General features: G+C 31.8%; 1 protein-coding gene across 1 annotated transcript in view; it reads right to left on the bottom strand.

The window, feature by feature from the left end:
* Window positions 1-9,102, bottom strand: part of LOC145314852 (uncharacterized) — a 68,399-nt gene extending 59,297 nt beyond the window's left edge. The window contains exons 1-5 of the mRNA XM_080154933.1: window positions 8,997-9,102; window positions 8,384-8,436; window positions 2,932-3,019; window positions 1,943-1,981; window positions 1,292-1,382 (exon numbers count right to left, since the gene is read on the bottom strand). Coding sequence (XP_080011059.1) covers window positions 1,292-1,382; window positions 1,943-1,981; window positions 2,932-3,019; window positions 8,384-8,436; window positions 8,997-9,070 — 345 coding nt within the window. The 5' untranslated portion in view covers window positions 9,071-9,102. The remainder of the gene's footprint in view (window positions 1-1,291; window positions 1,383-1,942; window positions 1,982-2,931; window positions 3,020-8,383; window positions 8,437-8,996) is intronic.
* Window positions 9,103-16,918: the final 7,816 nt, after the last annotated feature.

Here is a 16,918-nt window from a genome sequence, read left to right as displayed (position 1 = left end):
CTAGTATATTATTGATCTACTGGGTATTTGTATTCTCAAAGTGCACGTATTTGAAACTTTATACAGTATTTTGTACTTTCATGGTAGGACTGTCAGTCCGTCCTCTGATCATTAAACAGGCAAATAAATTATAGATGACTAATTTAATGAACAATAATACAATAATACAATGAAATATTATTCAAACTTAATGTTTCATAAGATGGTGAATTGACTATAAGGAACTCGGTCATTAACGTTAGTACGTCGAATCCAAGATTTAAACTAGTTAATGACATATTTTTGCTTAGATTTAAAAATAATATTCTATTTTCTCTCTAATAAAATGTCTCTTAATTTTTTGGATACATCATGCTTGTTAAAAATATAAGTGTATTTGTGTAAATATCATATAAATTATAAATTGGTTTCTGCATGTAACCAACCGAAATTTCCAGTTTCTACCAGAAATTTTCTGTGAAATTTATTTACAGTACATGGTAAATACTATGTATAATTTTTATTAGGTATAGGTTAGTTACAAAAAAAATTCAAATAAATAAATATAATTAATATATATAATATAATATCATTTCATCCATAATCACTTCCACATTCAATATAGCGTATCACATTTAACAAAGAAGGAAGGTGCAAATGGACTGTAAACTAAACTGGTAACCTTAATTTTAAAAGCGTGCTCCTTCTTTCATTGGAATAAAAACTATGGGTGCTTTTGTTATATTTTAGCAGGATGAGTTGAACTTTATCCGATGACCAGACTGTTCAAAATATGATTTTAACAAACATAAGGGTACTGCATCAATTTATCGTGCATTATATTATCCTTTAAGATCTTTCCATTTAACTATGAATGTAGGGCCATATACTCAAAACACTTAGTGCTATATATAGTGACATATTTAACAAAATATATTTTTATATAATCTGTTGATTGCTATAAATAAATTAAACTCTTTTTTTAAAATCTATTTAGTAGGCATTTTCATTAGATAAGCAAATTCTGAGATAGACGTGTTTTGAGTTGGGCTTTTTTTTGATGACCCAAATGTAGCCTATCCCAGGAAGGGAAGGAACATTGGACTGTTTATTACACTAGTTCCCAAAGTTTTTTAATAACGTGTTCTTATTACATGACTCAATAACATTTTTTTAAAGTTTTGTTTGGTTGGTTCAATAAGTTGAGTGTCAAAATGTTTAAACCACTAACTGTAATATACACAATGGGAGATTTTTTTGTATCATCATTGGGGATGTACATCAATTTGTCTGCCATTATATCTGAGCTTACCTGATGAAAATGATCAAAGAGTGAAATCATACTAAGATTTGGTTTTGAGACATGGTGAGCCAGCTCATACCAAGTTGAGGTCCCGGATAATCTAAACATGGATATATTATACGTGGATATATTGACAGGGAGAAATTGTCGTCATTTTAGGTTGCTACAATGCTTCTCATTTATTGGTCAGTTCGTTTATACAGTGAGAATGGATCTAATTGGGTGAAGGACTGGGTGGGAATCAGTATGCGGGCATTTCTTTATTGGAGTACATGAAAATCTGGTGCAACAACCAAGTAATAAAATATCGATTAATCCAATAGATTGCTCTCTTGCAAATGATTAAACGTGCTGTTTCAGTCAAAATGTCATTAATTAAGATTTTAATTATATTTAACATTATTTAGACAGATTCAGAAGCAAACATAAATAGAATATTTTTTGTTTCTGAAGAAAATTCGTAATTTTATAGAAAAATTCACCAAATTACCGGTTTTGTAAAAATTAAGGGCTTTTAAACCATTACGCTAAATGTAAAAAAAATAATTTGTGGGATTTTCACGCTCTTAACGCCCTCCTTTCAACGTCCTTAGTTGATATTTGTGTGTCAGTATATAGTTTTTATTTGATTAAATTTTATTTGTGAAAAGTATTAAATACCTGTATTGAATCTGATGTATCATTGCCTCTGGTAACATTCTAACATCCAAAGTTATTGTCATTAAATTAAATTAAATTGAATTTTTATTTTACAAAGACTAAAGTCTTTAAACAACGATATGACATTAATAGGATTATTTCAGCATCCCAAATGTTCAGGACCTTAGACAACAAATGTTTTTAGCGCAAATCATTCATTCTATAAACGAGAAAATAAAATGTAAATACTATAGATTTACAAATTGTTTACTAGCATTATAACTACATACTTATGTTGAGATATTAGCCCTACGAAATTTGCTGCTTTCCTTCAAACCGGCTTTACAAATTATTAAAAAAATTACATAGGGGGGATGAAGAGGGGCTTTTTTCAATCTTATAACAAAATTCCCTGTGGTACTACCATATCCCCATTATAACCTAACTTAACCTAGCATAAGGTAACAAATAATATCATTAAAAACCATCAACCCAATTATTTTATCATTAGCAAAATAAGGGGGTGGAGTTTTTGTGTTTGACTTGGCATATAACCTAAAATTTGCCTGCATAATCTATAATACAAAGTAGAACGATGTCTGTCTGTTTGTTTGTTTGTCTGTCTGTCTGTTTGTTTGTTTGTTGCGAAGGATCTCGCTAACCGCTGAACCGATCGGGTTCTCCTTAACAGGGTAGATCCTCATATGTCCCAGGAAGGTTTATAACTATTTTGGGGGAGGGTACCACCACCCTCCCTAGAGAAATTAATTTTTTTTTTTATTTCACAATTTTAGAAAGAGAGTTCAACGAAAAACAAACGTCAAACGTAAAACTTTTTTTTTACTTTTCTTTTAAAATCTAAAATAAGAAATTGAATTATTAAATTCGACTCTCTCCTCCTCAAATGCCCCCTAGAGGCCTCTAGGGGCATAGCCGCTAGTGTATAGATAAGATACAAGTTTTGGTTTCGTTCCAAAATTTAATAGCATAACATAATGACAATAATATGCCTAAGTTGAGGTTTAATTTCATAAAGAAATGTGACGGTGTCATGAGTAATATTCGTGGCTTCTAGCATTTTTACAGGTCCAGGTACAACTAAAAAATAATAAATAGTTTATCTAAAAGCTATCATTGAAAGAGCTAAGCTTCAAAAGACCTAACCCTGGGGCTAGAAAAGACCTATTCCTACAAAAGGCCTAAATATACCTTAAACAAAAGGATTACAACATCCATAAATTTGGTCTTTTGTAGAATTAGGTCTTTTGTATTTTAGGTCTTTTTTAGCAACGCCAATTAACATCAAGAAATCAAGTACTTATTATGAAATGAAAAGTGTATAAAGTTGAAATAAAAAAAAAGATAAGTTTTAAAAGAAAGCAATAACTCTGCTCTGAATATAAACCAACTTAAACCAGAAATGTCTGAAAAAATCAAAATGCTTAAAAAAAGTTTTAAAGTTAAACCTCTTAATTTTAAAATAAAAATATAAATAATTTAGATTTATGTACAAACAAGTACATATTACTAATAACAAGGATGACAACATCAATAAGTTGTAAAGCAAAACATCATGAATGAACAAACGGACAGGATGAGTTTTAGATGTTTAGTGGTCATAATAAAAATAAAAAAAATAGAAGGATATGAATAGAACATTAAGAAACCTTGCATATCAAAATTTAACTGTCTTTTGTAGCTTGACCGACAGACTGACGGACCAATTAGGTAGTATACTTAATTTGGCAACTGGTTTTCTGCAAACAATGCTAAGCCGCTTTTCAAAGCCGCCGTTGCCCAATTAAAAAAAATACTTTCAACTTCTGTGGAAAACTGGTGTTATACAATTATTTTTAGTTGCAATCTGACTGTCCGTAACGCTTTGGGGGCATCGGGATTTCTCGACTGCTTATATTTTTTTTTGAGATGCCCTCTATCAAAGATCATTCAATATACAACCTAGTTGGTCAGTCGTCGGCTAGGCTTTAAAATACACTCATGTATTTTTTTTTAAATTTCCTGATAATTCAATTGTTGTATACTCTCTTTCTTTTTTTTAAATATCCACTGAAATCTGGTATAAAAGTTTACCCTGTCCGTTCGTCTGTCCATTCTTATCGGTGTTTAGCTACTTATGAATGTTGTCATCCTTGTTTTCATTATATACCTTCTTATACCTTTTCACTCTCATTGTAATATTATAAGACACGTGATAATATTAACATTTAGATTAGGAAAAGGGTTTTTAGATACAAGGGGAAAAAGTACAAAGAAAGAATTTTTTACAGTTTATTCAGTAGGAACAAAAATAATTCTTTTTTATAAAAGTATATTGAATTTTATAATTCTTTTTAAAATTAATTAATACATTTTATCAGTTAGAAGGTATTATTTTTGTTTTAAATTTAATTAAAAGAAAATAATTTTATATAACTTTTTGTTTAAACATTAAACAAACAAATGGTGATTCTATTTTTTAAAGAAATATTAGTTTTTGTAAAATTAGGGACATTTAAAATGGGAGGGAGATTGGAGGATTTTTGTCTAAATTGTCTTTTTGGAAGGTGTTATTACCCAATAATTCGGCGTAAGAGATCTCGGGAGTGAATCATTTTTGAGGGTGGTATTAACTAACCCCCCGGCCCCCCTACATGGACTTCCATGAGTAAATTTTTAAACTTAGCAACAATAAATTTATTATTTTTGTTAAAAATTTCCTATTTTCATAAACAAAAGTTTGTTTGTGTTTCTTTAAGTATAAAATTATTTTGTCAAAAGATTAGAATAGATAGAATAAAAACAATGCCTCTGTGGAAATTTAAGAATATAATCCATATAAAAAGTAAACAATTTTAAATTAAAACAAGGATGACAACATCCATAAGTAGCGCACCTAAAAAATTATGGATGGACATTAGGAAAAAAATCAATTATTCTATCTTGAATATGAGTCTAGAAAATCACGAAAACTAGGAATGGATCTAGCATACCAACGATTAAACAAATCTTTATAAAACTTTTTGGCAATATGCAGAATGTGAACTTATTCAATCCCTATAAATATCGGCCTTCTATCTTCAATAAGGGTCGAAAAAATGAAGAAAACCTAAAAATCTAGGAATCTATCTAGCATCCCAATTAATATAGAAATTTTTGGAAATATGTGGAACGTGAACTCAGGGGCGCCCAAGCTTTTTTATTTGGAGGGGGATTTTTTAAGGGGGGGGGGGGTAATTTGGTTTAAGGGGGGTAAAATAAAGGAATCGATTTAGCACCCCAATGAATTTGCAAATCTTGACGAAACTTGGTTGATATATGTAAAATGAAAGCATATTAATCCCTACAAATTTCAGCTGTCTATCTTTAATAGGAGCCGAAAAAGTCAGGTTTCCCCCATAGATTTACGGACAGACATAAAAAGTGATTTATACAGTAGTTTCCCTACTAAAAATATATTATAAATATTCGCATTTATTGTTTACCTTCATTTAAAAAAAATCATTTAAATTTTAAAGTGAATTTTAAATAAAAATGATTTTGAAAACAAAATCAGTTGGAATGGATTTAAAAACATATATTTTTTCTACGATATTTATAGTGTTTATCAGATGTATAAAAGTTTAGATATTTAAAATTATCGAGTTTAAGCGGAATGGGTTTTAAAAACACACAACATCTAGAGGTTCAAAAATTACATGGTGTTTTGGGAACAAAAGTATGCTTTATTTAACTCACTTACCATTGAAAAAAAAATAATAAACAATATCTTATTTTCTTCATTAACGTAGGGCATTTGCATCAGATAAAACATTTCATGATTTTTAACAAAATATAACTTTAAAACCTTTTTGATATATAAGAACCATTCCTATGCGAGGTATAGTTTAGGATCTACATAATGAAATATTCCAACTGATTTAAAACTCTTAAATCTTTCAAAAAAAATTTCTGCATAGCCCCCTAACTACAAATAGCACAAATATGATACAATTTGTTTTCAAAAACTAGAGTTTATGACAATTCTAGCGCTATGCATAACATTTTTCTACTATTAACGCAAGCTGCGCAATTTGAATTTTTAAAAATGTACGTATTTTTGCACACCCCTTAAATTGGGTTCTTTAATCTTCAAAAACTAGACCCTTTGGAAAAACTGGTTTTTAAAGCATATTTTGTTGAGAACCACGAAATGTTTTTATCTGATACAAAATGCCCCACATCAATGAAGTAAATGAGATATTAATTATTAATTTCTGTCAATGGTAAGTGAGTTAATTAATCAATATTTTTTTTCCATTAAAAAACACCCTGTATTTAAAAACAACATTGAAAACACAACAGCCAGGCTTGCCAACGCTCATATGATTAATATTCTCAACTTGTACAGTTGTGTTTGTATCTAACAGTGTCTTGAACACAATAAAGATGGCGTAATTGCGCATGGTCTGGCGGTACAGCGGCCACGTTTGGAAATTTAGGAAGCAAAAGGTTAGGTCTTCCCCGGGGAATATCATTCCTGTGGCCTTTTCTACAGAATCTTTGGATGGACACAGAAGAAACCTAAATGTTGTCAGGGTTAAGATTAAATTAATGCTATAGCTAGAGAAATCTACTCAAAAAATTAACCACTCGTTATTAAATTTGAGCAAGTAAGATATTTTGGTCTCACGTCGCTCATATGAGGCCAAAGGAAAAATATTAATGTATATCTAGAATCAAATGAGTAGAAAGATACATTTACTCGTGGATTTTTACATTTAAAGTATAACTATCTTTTTAAAGGTCGCACTATATAATTCTACAAATGACAAATATTATCTGATTTAGTGTTTATCAGGTTCAGTGATTGGAAAATCAAAGATAAATTAATCTTCCACTCTTCCATTTATATTGGCAACTGGTAATTTCGGGTAATACATTAAGAATTTTTGGGTATAGTCCCTTTCGTGGCAACGCCTATTAACCCTTAACGGTCGGGGGGGGGGGGGGCGTTGAACGCCCCCCCTTCCGGTTTTTTCTATCTCATTTTCTGTGTGTGAAAGATAAAGAGCCCAAACTGCTTGACTTTTTAAGTATGGGTATGACACACAACTGAGAGTTGGAATTTTTTGAATATCTCTATCCTGGCGGGCACAGGATGCCAGCAAACCTGGAAGAGTCATCCAGGTAAAGAGCAAAAATATTTTTTTGACTAAAACAAAGCATTTTATCATACCAAAATACTAAAAAATCCTCTAGTAGTACATCCTTATATGAAATACAGGTGTTCAAGTCACTTTCAGGTTCCAGGTATGATCCTGCAGGTCCTGATCCTCCAGGTCTCAAGAAATCTTTGAAAGGCTCCTGTGGCCGCAATTTTTGACTTAGAGACTTCAAATTTTAAACTTAAGCTTTTCTTATATGTCTACATAACGTATTAAAATTTCATGAAGATCCGCCGCCGTTTTCCCGCCGACCGCCGACTGCGGCGGCTGGCAGCTGCCAAGTACAGCTGCGTCCGCTGAAATTTATATTTTGATATTTCTAATGTAAAATTTACATAAAAATAAACATTTTCTGGGAAAAAATTTTCTTCTAGCTTCAAAAATAAGAAAATTACAGACGTTTGAAATTTTTAAATAAAAAAAGACCTAAAAACAAAGGTTGTTAAATAAAAGGGTGAAGGAAGCGAAAATTGACTTAGACTTATAAAAGGTCGGAAATTCATTATCAAACAGGGGACTTGCACAAAAAAATTTAGCCCTCTAGCTCTTATAGGAACTGAGATAATTAGGGGGGGCGTTGAACGCCCCCCCCCCCCCCGACCGATTAAGGTGCGGCAAGGGGCCCGACTGTAAAGGGTTAAGGGGCGTTTCTTCTTAATCTCACAGTAGCTTTGATAGGTGATTGCCCCGCAGGGTAAATCAAATGGCCTTGCAGGGATAGAAATAGGGGAAAGTCATTGAGAAAATACGATAAAACGCCCCTAAAGAGGCGTTGCCACGAATGGGACTATACCCGATTTTTTTTACACACCTCAATTACCAAAATTATCTGTATGACTCCCTGGATTGTAGGTAAGACACGTAATGTCAAAGGCTTTGTATATATCAAACTGTATAAAAGAGCAAATTTATATCCTTGAATGTCTTTATACAAACAAATAAATTAAATATAAAATCTTTCAATTAACGTCATACTATCTAGAATTTAAGCTAAATTTTCCAAAATATTTTAAATATATCAAAATAGTATTTGATTTTTTTTTAAATTGATGGATGTGAAGGACAATGTAATTTAATCAGCTTCTATTCTACAATTTCTGTTAATCTATTGATGATGTGTTTTAAGTTAAATAAAAACAATATAATGCGATTAAAATCCAAAAAATCCTTTTTCTTACAGGATTCATTTAAAATATAAAAAATATAGAGAAAGAGCTTTTCTTCACTTTTATCAATAAAAAAAAACACTCCTCACTACCTTGGTATTTATAATCAAATGCCCATATTTTCTCCACACCTCGAGTATTCTCTAGTCAAGAGTAAATACTTATGCAATATTTAGAGAATTTTAATTTTTAACCATACAGAAATTTTAACTCATGTTTATGTTATTAAAATTATAGTTGTAAACTAGCAGTTGCGCCCCAAGCACTGAAAAGACCTATTTGAATGGTTAGAAGATCTATCCTAACACTATTAAGGGGTAAAGCTCCAGTGAAATTAAAAACTAGTCAATCATTACTGTAATTAGCAAGACCTTTACTAATAAAAATCTTATTTTATATTATATTATTTTATAATATAGGATATATCTTGAAGTAAATGTCAAAAGTCTAAAAAAATAACAAATAATAATATCGTGCAAAAAAAAAAAACATAGAAACATAAAAAGAAGATAAGGAAAGTGTCATGAGTGACATCTTAAAAGTACGTCTTACAAAGATGGATGAGAGGAGAAGTGAATAAAAGAAAACCCCTAAAAAAAGATGACTTTAAAAGTATTTTTATGACGTCACATATGATACTTTCTGTCTCTCCAAAAAAGAAAGTAAAAATGAAAAAATAAGAATAATTGCAAATGTAAAATTCCTGAAGTGATATCTATATCTATGGTCTTCATTCTTGAAATATCAAACTGTGAGGTCATTGTGTTGTATGCCAGCATTTTAATCCCAACTGTCAGGTTACTTGCAGCTCCAAACTGTTAGCATTTATACATCAATGGATATAGAATATTTGTGGATATTATAACAGGGGAAAAGTTGTAGTTAAGTTGCTGATATGAAACTCATGTATTGGTCAGTTCATTAATCCAAGAGGAAAGTAGGGGATGGGGTAAAGGGTTGGATGAGACGACATCGTTCTTTTAGCCCTCTGCGAGTTTAACTTTATTAGAGAAAATGAAAATCTGGGGTAAGAAATACATTTAATACATCCAAAGTAGAACATACAACGAAAAATACAAACAACACAACATTTAAAAAGTTAAGAAAAAAAGAACTTGATTTTATTTTAAAATTAAGCTGAACAGAGATATCGCTAGTTCAAAACTAATATAATATTTGAAGACGTTGGACTCAAATTTCACACATGGTCAATTATTTCTAGATTTCCGTATATTTTGAGACGGGGGGAATTGTTCTATAGAAAGGGGTTAAAGATAATAAACTTTAACTGTATTATTACTGGACAGTAACCTATCGTTCTGATATATTAAATCCCTACATTATATTCCAAGCCTAGCGTTCCATTTTATTGTGACCCAAAAAAAAAAGGAATAAATAATAATTTGATGGAATACCTTTACTTCTTGATAAATCACGAAACCTTATACAATCTTTTTTAGTTTCATAATTTTTTTTTAGTTACTAGCGGCTGCGTGCACCCCAAGCATCTAGGGGCTATATATATTCAAAGGCATATGGAAGGGCAAAAATAGCCTAAAACCACCTCAGGACCTTTAAGAAGCGTCACTGTAAAGGAGAACCATATCAGTTCAGTAGTTAGCGAGATCCTTCGCTACAGATAGAAAAAAGCTTACTACTTTATATAAAACTAGTGGCTACACCCCCTAGAAGCCTCTAGGGGCACTGGCACTGGTAGGAGGAGGAAAAGTCGACCTCATCCCATTTTAGATTTGAGTTTCAAAAAAGTTAAACAAATACTTTTTTGGGGTTCAAAAATAGTTTAAAACCTTCCCAGGACCTTTAAGAAGCTTCACTGTAAAGGAGAACATTATCGGTTCAGCGGTTAGCGAGATCCACACACCCCACCCACCCCACAACCCTCACTTTCCAAAAGAGAGCAATAGAGATTTGTTGTTTCAGCATATCTTCTCTATAATTCATATGTCTGCCTCAGATCTGGTCTGCCTTAATAATTCAAAATAATTTAAAGAAGTGGACCTTTGTCTGTAGGCCTTAGTACTTTAATAAAAAATTTTCTCGTCTAGCATCGTATTATATTTAGTTTTCTACAAAAATATCCGCATAGCCATAAAGCCGTTAATAATACGATGAAAGAAAAAACTATTATAAGAATTTATCTTAGGAGTGGACATGTTTGTCCTTTTTCTGTAAGATCTCATGTTGCATGTATGATAAGTTGACCCTTCCCCTACCCATGAGTACAAACAACAAATGGAACAAGGTTGACTAGATCCAAAATCGTTGATATAGAAATACATTCAACAAAAATATTTGTATATAGTTATACTTAATTGTAGTTTGAGTTATTTAATCTAGAAGGTAATTTTGTGTATCATACAACATCCATAAAAGTGAGCACTAGAAACGGTAGGACAAACGGATATTAATTAACACTTAAATAGTGTCAGAAGAGTCGAAGCAAAATTGTAAGTAAATTTGTTGAAAAACATGCCTAAATTACCAAAAAAAGCTATCCGTTTTTGTCGGACGGACGGACTGACCCTAATGTATTTAAAATGTATTATCAATTATGCCCCAGGATATAATCCCCCTCCCCCCCCCAAAAAAAAAAAAAAACCCAATGGAAGGGCATCGTGTTATATTACATGTAAAACTTGAAAGAGATTTAACTAGATTTCTTAAACACAGAAAAAAACAAACTCACTATATATTTTTCCACGGATATTAAAATAAAAATCCAATGACTGTTTTCTACAAATATAGAAATGTACATACAATCATAAGATTTAAAAATAATAAAAATAACCTTACGATGCTATATATAATTTAACATGCGATTTTTGGACAGCTTTCCACAGATTTTTAAAGCAATTTAATAACAAACCGGAAAGAAAATCTAAGTATGTTACATAATAATCATTAAGAATCCGAACAATTTTTTTGATGGACTATTGATGCATCCTTGCATAAAAGATGTTCCGGTTTGTTATTAGCTTAAATTTCTTTTTAAAAAGTATTGAAAACAAAACAAAATATTTTATATTATACATATTATTTTATTACTATTTATTTACGCATTATTCCACCCCCCCCCCCCAAAAAAAAAAAATAATTCAAATTCCGGTTAAAATGTATATGATAAGAGAACATAGCGGTCATGTAAAGCGGGGCGAAGTTAATATTCGAATCGATTGACAGAAAAAAATCCTGAAAAAGGAAATGTTATTGTCATTTTGAAGTAAAGATGTATTGAAATGCTATGCTTATTTTTTGGTTTCCATGAACCAGTCATATCGTTAGTTTCAAAAACTAATTTAAGGCTTCAAAATATTGTTGTTTTAACTGAATAATCAGAATATAAATGTAAAAAAACAAAATTATAAGTGAATATTATAGAGTTGCTATGCTTTCTAAATTGTACAATAGAACAATACTAACATGCCTAAATTCTAAAAAATCTATCTGTTCCAGATGTACAGACGGACGGACGTGCAACCAATTCCAATTATAGAAAAGAAAATTATGATAAGAGATATCAGTAAAGGACGGAGCGGCCTTGATTATAGAAAAGCTTCGCTTTTAAAAATTGGTCCTTAGAAACACATTCTTACAAAGGTATATCTAACATTGTCTCACATAAAAGTTAATTTTAAAAGCAAAGCTTTTCTATAATTAGGGTCCGTCCGTCCATTTGTCCGTCCGTCACTCCGTACGTCCGTCCGTAACGGATACCTTTTTTCGTTAATTTAGGCATGTTAGAATTGTCCTATCGATTTCAAACTTTGCATGGTGATTCCTGCAGTAATTAGGTAAGATTTAGAAAGCGTAGCAACTCTATAATCAATTTTGCATCGACTCTTATACATTTAAAATCTGATTATTCAATTTTGACACTATACAAGTGTTAATGTCCGTTTGTCCTACCAGTTCAGCGCTTCGCTTTTATGGATGTTGTCATCCTTGTTGTTTCTATAAATGCTCATATTTAAACTTCCTATTGTATAGGATTATGGGGGGTGGGGTGTGTTCCCCCCATATTCAATTGAATATGATTTACTTTACAAGGCATAGGAAAAAAAACAAGCCGTTCTTATTTTCTCTGCTCCCTTCCTGAACTACAAATGAATTCTTAAGAGCAACTTTTTTTATGGGGGGGGGGGGGGAGGGAGATTAGAATATATAATTAGTTTTCTTCGGCACCTCGGGGCTTAAAAACTGGTTTTAATCTTATAATTGTACATTCTATATCCGCGGAAAGCCGTTAATAATACAATGAAAGAAATAACAATTATCGTCCATGTTTTACCTTTTACCTTTATTTTGGCAGAAAATAGTAGTAAATCATATTTAATTGGATATGGGGGGGGGGGGGCAACTCTGTTTAACTTTAGCCAAATAAAGGAAATCGGAGGGTTTATCAACAAGGATGACAACATCCATAAAAGCGAATCAGTAGTACAAACAAACAGTAACACTTTTATATTGTCAGAACTGAATAATCAGAATATAAATGTATAAGTATAAACAGAATTATAAGTTAATATTATAAAATTGTTCCACTTTCTTAATCTATCGGTTCTAGATGTACAGACGGACGGACGTGAAACCAACCCCAATTATAGAAAAGCTTTGTTTTTTACAGCAGTAGATATAATTAACACCCCTTCCCATAAATCTTTACAATAGGAACTTGATGTTTAAATATGAGCAGTTTTAAAAGTTAAAAGAAACAAAATTTAACTTTCACTTTTAATTAAGAAGCTTTATGAAATATACATGGATATATTGAGAAAGAAAATTTGTAGTTAATTTAGCTTGCTAACATAGAACTCGTTTATTGTTTATTAGTTCATCTAGTAGAAGGGGAGTGGGTAGGTTGGGGGGTGGGGGGTATGGTTATTTTAGCCAGCTATGAGTTTCACTTTATCAGAATACATGAAAATATGATGCAGCATCCAAGTAATAATATTTCCGTTGTAGTAGCGCCTCTAAAATGGAATGGACACACACAAATAATCTATGATTCATACCCAGGAATCTGAGAGGATTAGAAAATGGACTTTGCATTGATGTACATCACCAAAAATTATAAATAAAAATCTATACAATATAAAACATTGGTTGAAAAGATTGGGCACTACAAGTTCGGACCCTACCAATCACAATTCAATTTTTTTAACCTACGAGTAAAAAAACTTTTTAATAAAACTTTGAGTACTTGTGTCATTAATTATCAAATGTCCTTAACAGTGCAGTGGTCCTTTTTTGGGATAGTATCGACTTTAAAATGGATTTATAATTACTTGGACATTACATCAGATTTTCATGTTACAGATTCGGATAATTCTTAAAGACTTTATTTTGTTTAGAAATACAGGACAGAATGACAAAGTGAGTTATAATGTAGTTGCTTGTAAGTCAAAATTCTTCACAAGAAATAAAGGAATCCTATCACCTAGGGACTGATGAAAGGACGATGGTCAAAGAGAGTTATAGAATAGCTTTGCTATTACAATCTAAACTAAACTTTTCAGAAAATTTTACATATTACAAAAAAAATAGTTTGTATCATTTATATTTAATACTACAACTCCCTGTCTAAGTTATGATCAAAATGTTGAGGGTTGGTCAGGGATCTTAAGGGATAAGACAATGAACAATAAATAATATCCCAAGGACATCCAAGGGGGGGGGGGTAAAAGGTTGATTACCCCCCCCCCTCAAAAAAATAACCTCCCATTAAAAAAAATTTACCCTCCCCCCCCCAAAAAAAATAAGCTTGGATGCCCCTGGTACATCCCCAGTAATGATAAACAAAATTACCCCATATGTAGATTAAGATTATTGGTTGAAAAGTGTGGACACTGATAGTCTTAAACCAACCAATGAAAATACAATAAAAGTACCCAAAGTTTTGCGCCAACCAATAAAATTAAGTAATTCCAAAACTTCTAATCATCTGATTGATCTGATTTTTGGTATTTTGATTCCTGATTTTGATTAATGAAAAAAGCTATCCATCTCAGACGTACGGACGGTCGGACGTACGGTCCAACCCTAATTATAGAAAAGCTTCGCTTTTAAAAATTTAAACTTATAAAATCATTAGATTAATTTAATATCCCTCCCATATTTCTTTACTAATACAACAACAGGAAGTTGAGGTTTTGATATGAGCAAGGGGTCCAACCTTACTTTTTATAAAGCAGGGCTTTTCTATAATTAGGGTCGGTAGGTCTGTCCTTTTAACATTATTCTGTATTTAACAGTTTTACAAAAAAATAACGTATAATTTTGTCAAAAATAATCCAAAAATATTATGCTTAATTTGTTCTGACACTCTACAAAAGTTAATATCAGTCATTCCATTTTAGAGCTTCGCTTTTATGGATGTTGTTATCCTTGTAATTTTCTCAAAGTAGATAGTGTAAAAAGTAATGATAAATTGTAGGGGGGGGGAGCAGTATTTTTAATTATCCTATTATATAAAGTAGTAAGCGTTTTTGTCTGTCCCGAAGGATCTCGCTAACCGCTGAACCGGTATTGTTCTCTTTTACAGTAAAGCTTCTTACAGGTCCTGGGAAGGTTTTAAACTTCCCCCCCAAAATATTCTTTTTTTACTCTTTCAAAACTTAATATTAAAATGGGATGAGGTCGACTTTTCCCCCTCCTACCTTAAGTACCCCTAGAGGCTTCTAGGGGCGTAACCGCTAGTACATGTATATTGTAAAACTACAAAAACATGTGTTAGGTGTAATTGGGAGAAGGTTGGAACTTGCCCTGATTAGTTCTGCTAACAAAATATCACGTAGGTTTTTGGGGTTGTTGATGGTGTCCCCCCCCCCCACACAAGAAAATAGCCTATAACCACCGCAGGACCAGTAGGTATATTCCCTGAAGAGTAGAATCCAGCAGTTACAAAGATCTTAAGGGACAGACAGACAGACATCATTCTACTTTGTATTGTAGATTGTTGGGGAGGAAAACTTTTACTTTTATTTATTATCCCTTCATTCTTCTGGGTTAGACTTAGGAGTTGACTTTCCAAACTTTCGAAGCTACTCTATATTTTGAAATGTCCTTCTGTCTTTCTATTTTTGGTGTTTATGGTCGGAATATCAAAATAAGCATAATTTAAATGTACAAGTGTACATCTAAATCACATTAAATGACCCGTGTATGCATGTCATTCCCCCCCCCCCCCCCCCCAAATAGACGTCATATTGTAATTTGATAATTATAACATGACCTCCTCTCCCCTCCCCCATCCTTTCATGCAACAATGGAACAAGGTTGACTAGATCCAAAATCATTGATATAAATACATACAACAAGAATATTTGTGTATTGTAGTTTAAGTTATTTAATCTAGAGAGTGACATATTCATAGAAGGTAATTTTGTGTATCATTGTTGAGGATGTACATCAATTTATTGGCCATTGTCTTATCTCTTAAGAACACTGATTTTTCTTAATGTTGATTGCAAGATATTTTGACTTTTAGACTGACCTAACCTAGTTATAGAGTAGCTGTGCCACTAAAAAAGGGGAAAACAATTAGTGAGCAAAACTTAAAAGGATTTTGTTTTTTGTAACTAAAATTTGTTAGGGGAAGGAGGGGAAATTTACTAACTTACTAGTAGCTTCGTCCCATGTTCCTAGGGATACCTTATATTTTATAGAGAAACTAGCTTAAAACCTGACCATTGATATTATTTATCTTCTCAATATTTCAACTACATATTACTTAACTTTTTAATAGCAAAGCTATTCCACAATTCTATAATGTATAACTCCTAACATTCGTCTATAAAAAGGTTACTATTAAAGATTTATGTCGGATTTTTTTACGAAGATTTTCATCAAATATACTTTTCAAAGTTCAAAGAGATAGGGGACAATGGGATGTTTATTACACTAATCCCAAAAGTTTTATAATATTTTCTTATTTGATGGCTTAACAACTTTGGGGACTTGAGTGGTTAAACGTTTCAACTACTAATTTTACGTTAAAAAATGCATTAAAAAGTAAAACATTTTAAATGTACATAATTTAATTCACTACATCCTATATCCGCGGAAAGCAGTTTATAATACGATGCAAGAAATAACTATTAGCGCATCTTATTGTAGAAATTTTTAAAAAATCTTTTTAACATGTTACTTGTAGGTTTAGCAAAGTTAAACATGTTACTTGTAAGTGCAGTGCTGCATCTACAAGTAACATGATCCGAAGTTTTCAATAGGAAGACAATATCATTAATGATCAGTCTACAATTTTCTGGTCTGAATGTAATCTTAGCATTTCTGGGGGGGGGGGGAGGAGTTAAATAAACACTCATTCTCTCTCACTTCATACATCCCCCCCCCCCTAATAATTCTTCCTATAGGACAATTTTGTCAATTCAAAGTTTTATGATAACGTTTACTTATTCATTGGCTTAACAACTTTGGGGACTTTAATGGTTTGTTCATTAAGTTGAGCATCAAAATATTTCAACCACTATCAATCTTTGGGGATGTAAATAAATTTATCGCTCATTGTCTTATCCCTTATGGTTTGCCTTAAACTATACGGGGACCTATATGAAGCTTACCTAAGATGGATAACTTAATTTTAAGGA

The sequence above is a fragment of the Acartia tonsa genome, chromosome 3 (genome assembly GCF_053477335.1).
Source record: "Acartia tonsa isolate MP-2025a chromosome 3, ASM5347733v1, whole genome shotgun sequence".
NCBI classification, from domain to species: domain Eukaryota; kingdom Metazoa; phylum Arthropoda; class Copepoda; order Calanoida; family Acartiidae; genus Acartia; species Acartia tonsa.
This window is presented reverse-complemented; position numbering and strand designations above follow the sequence as displayed.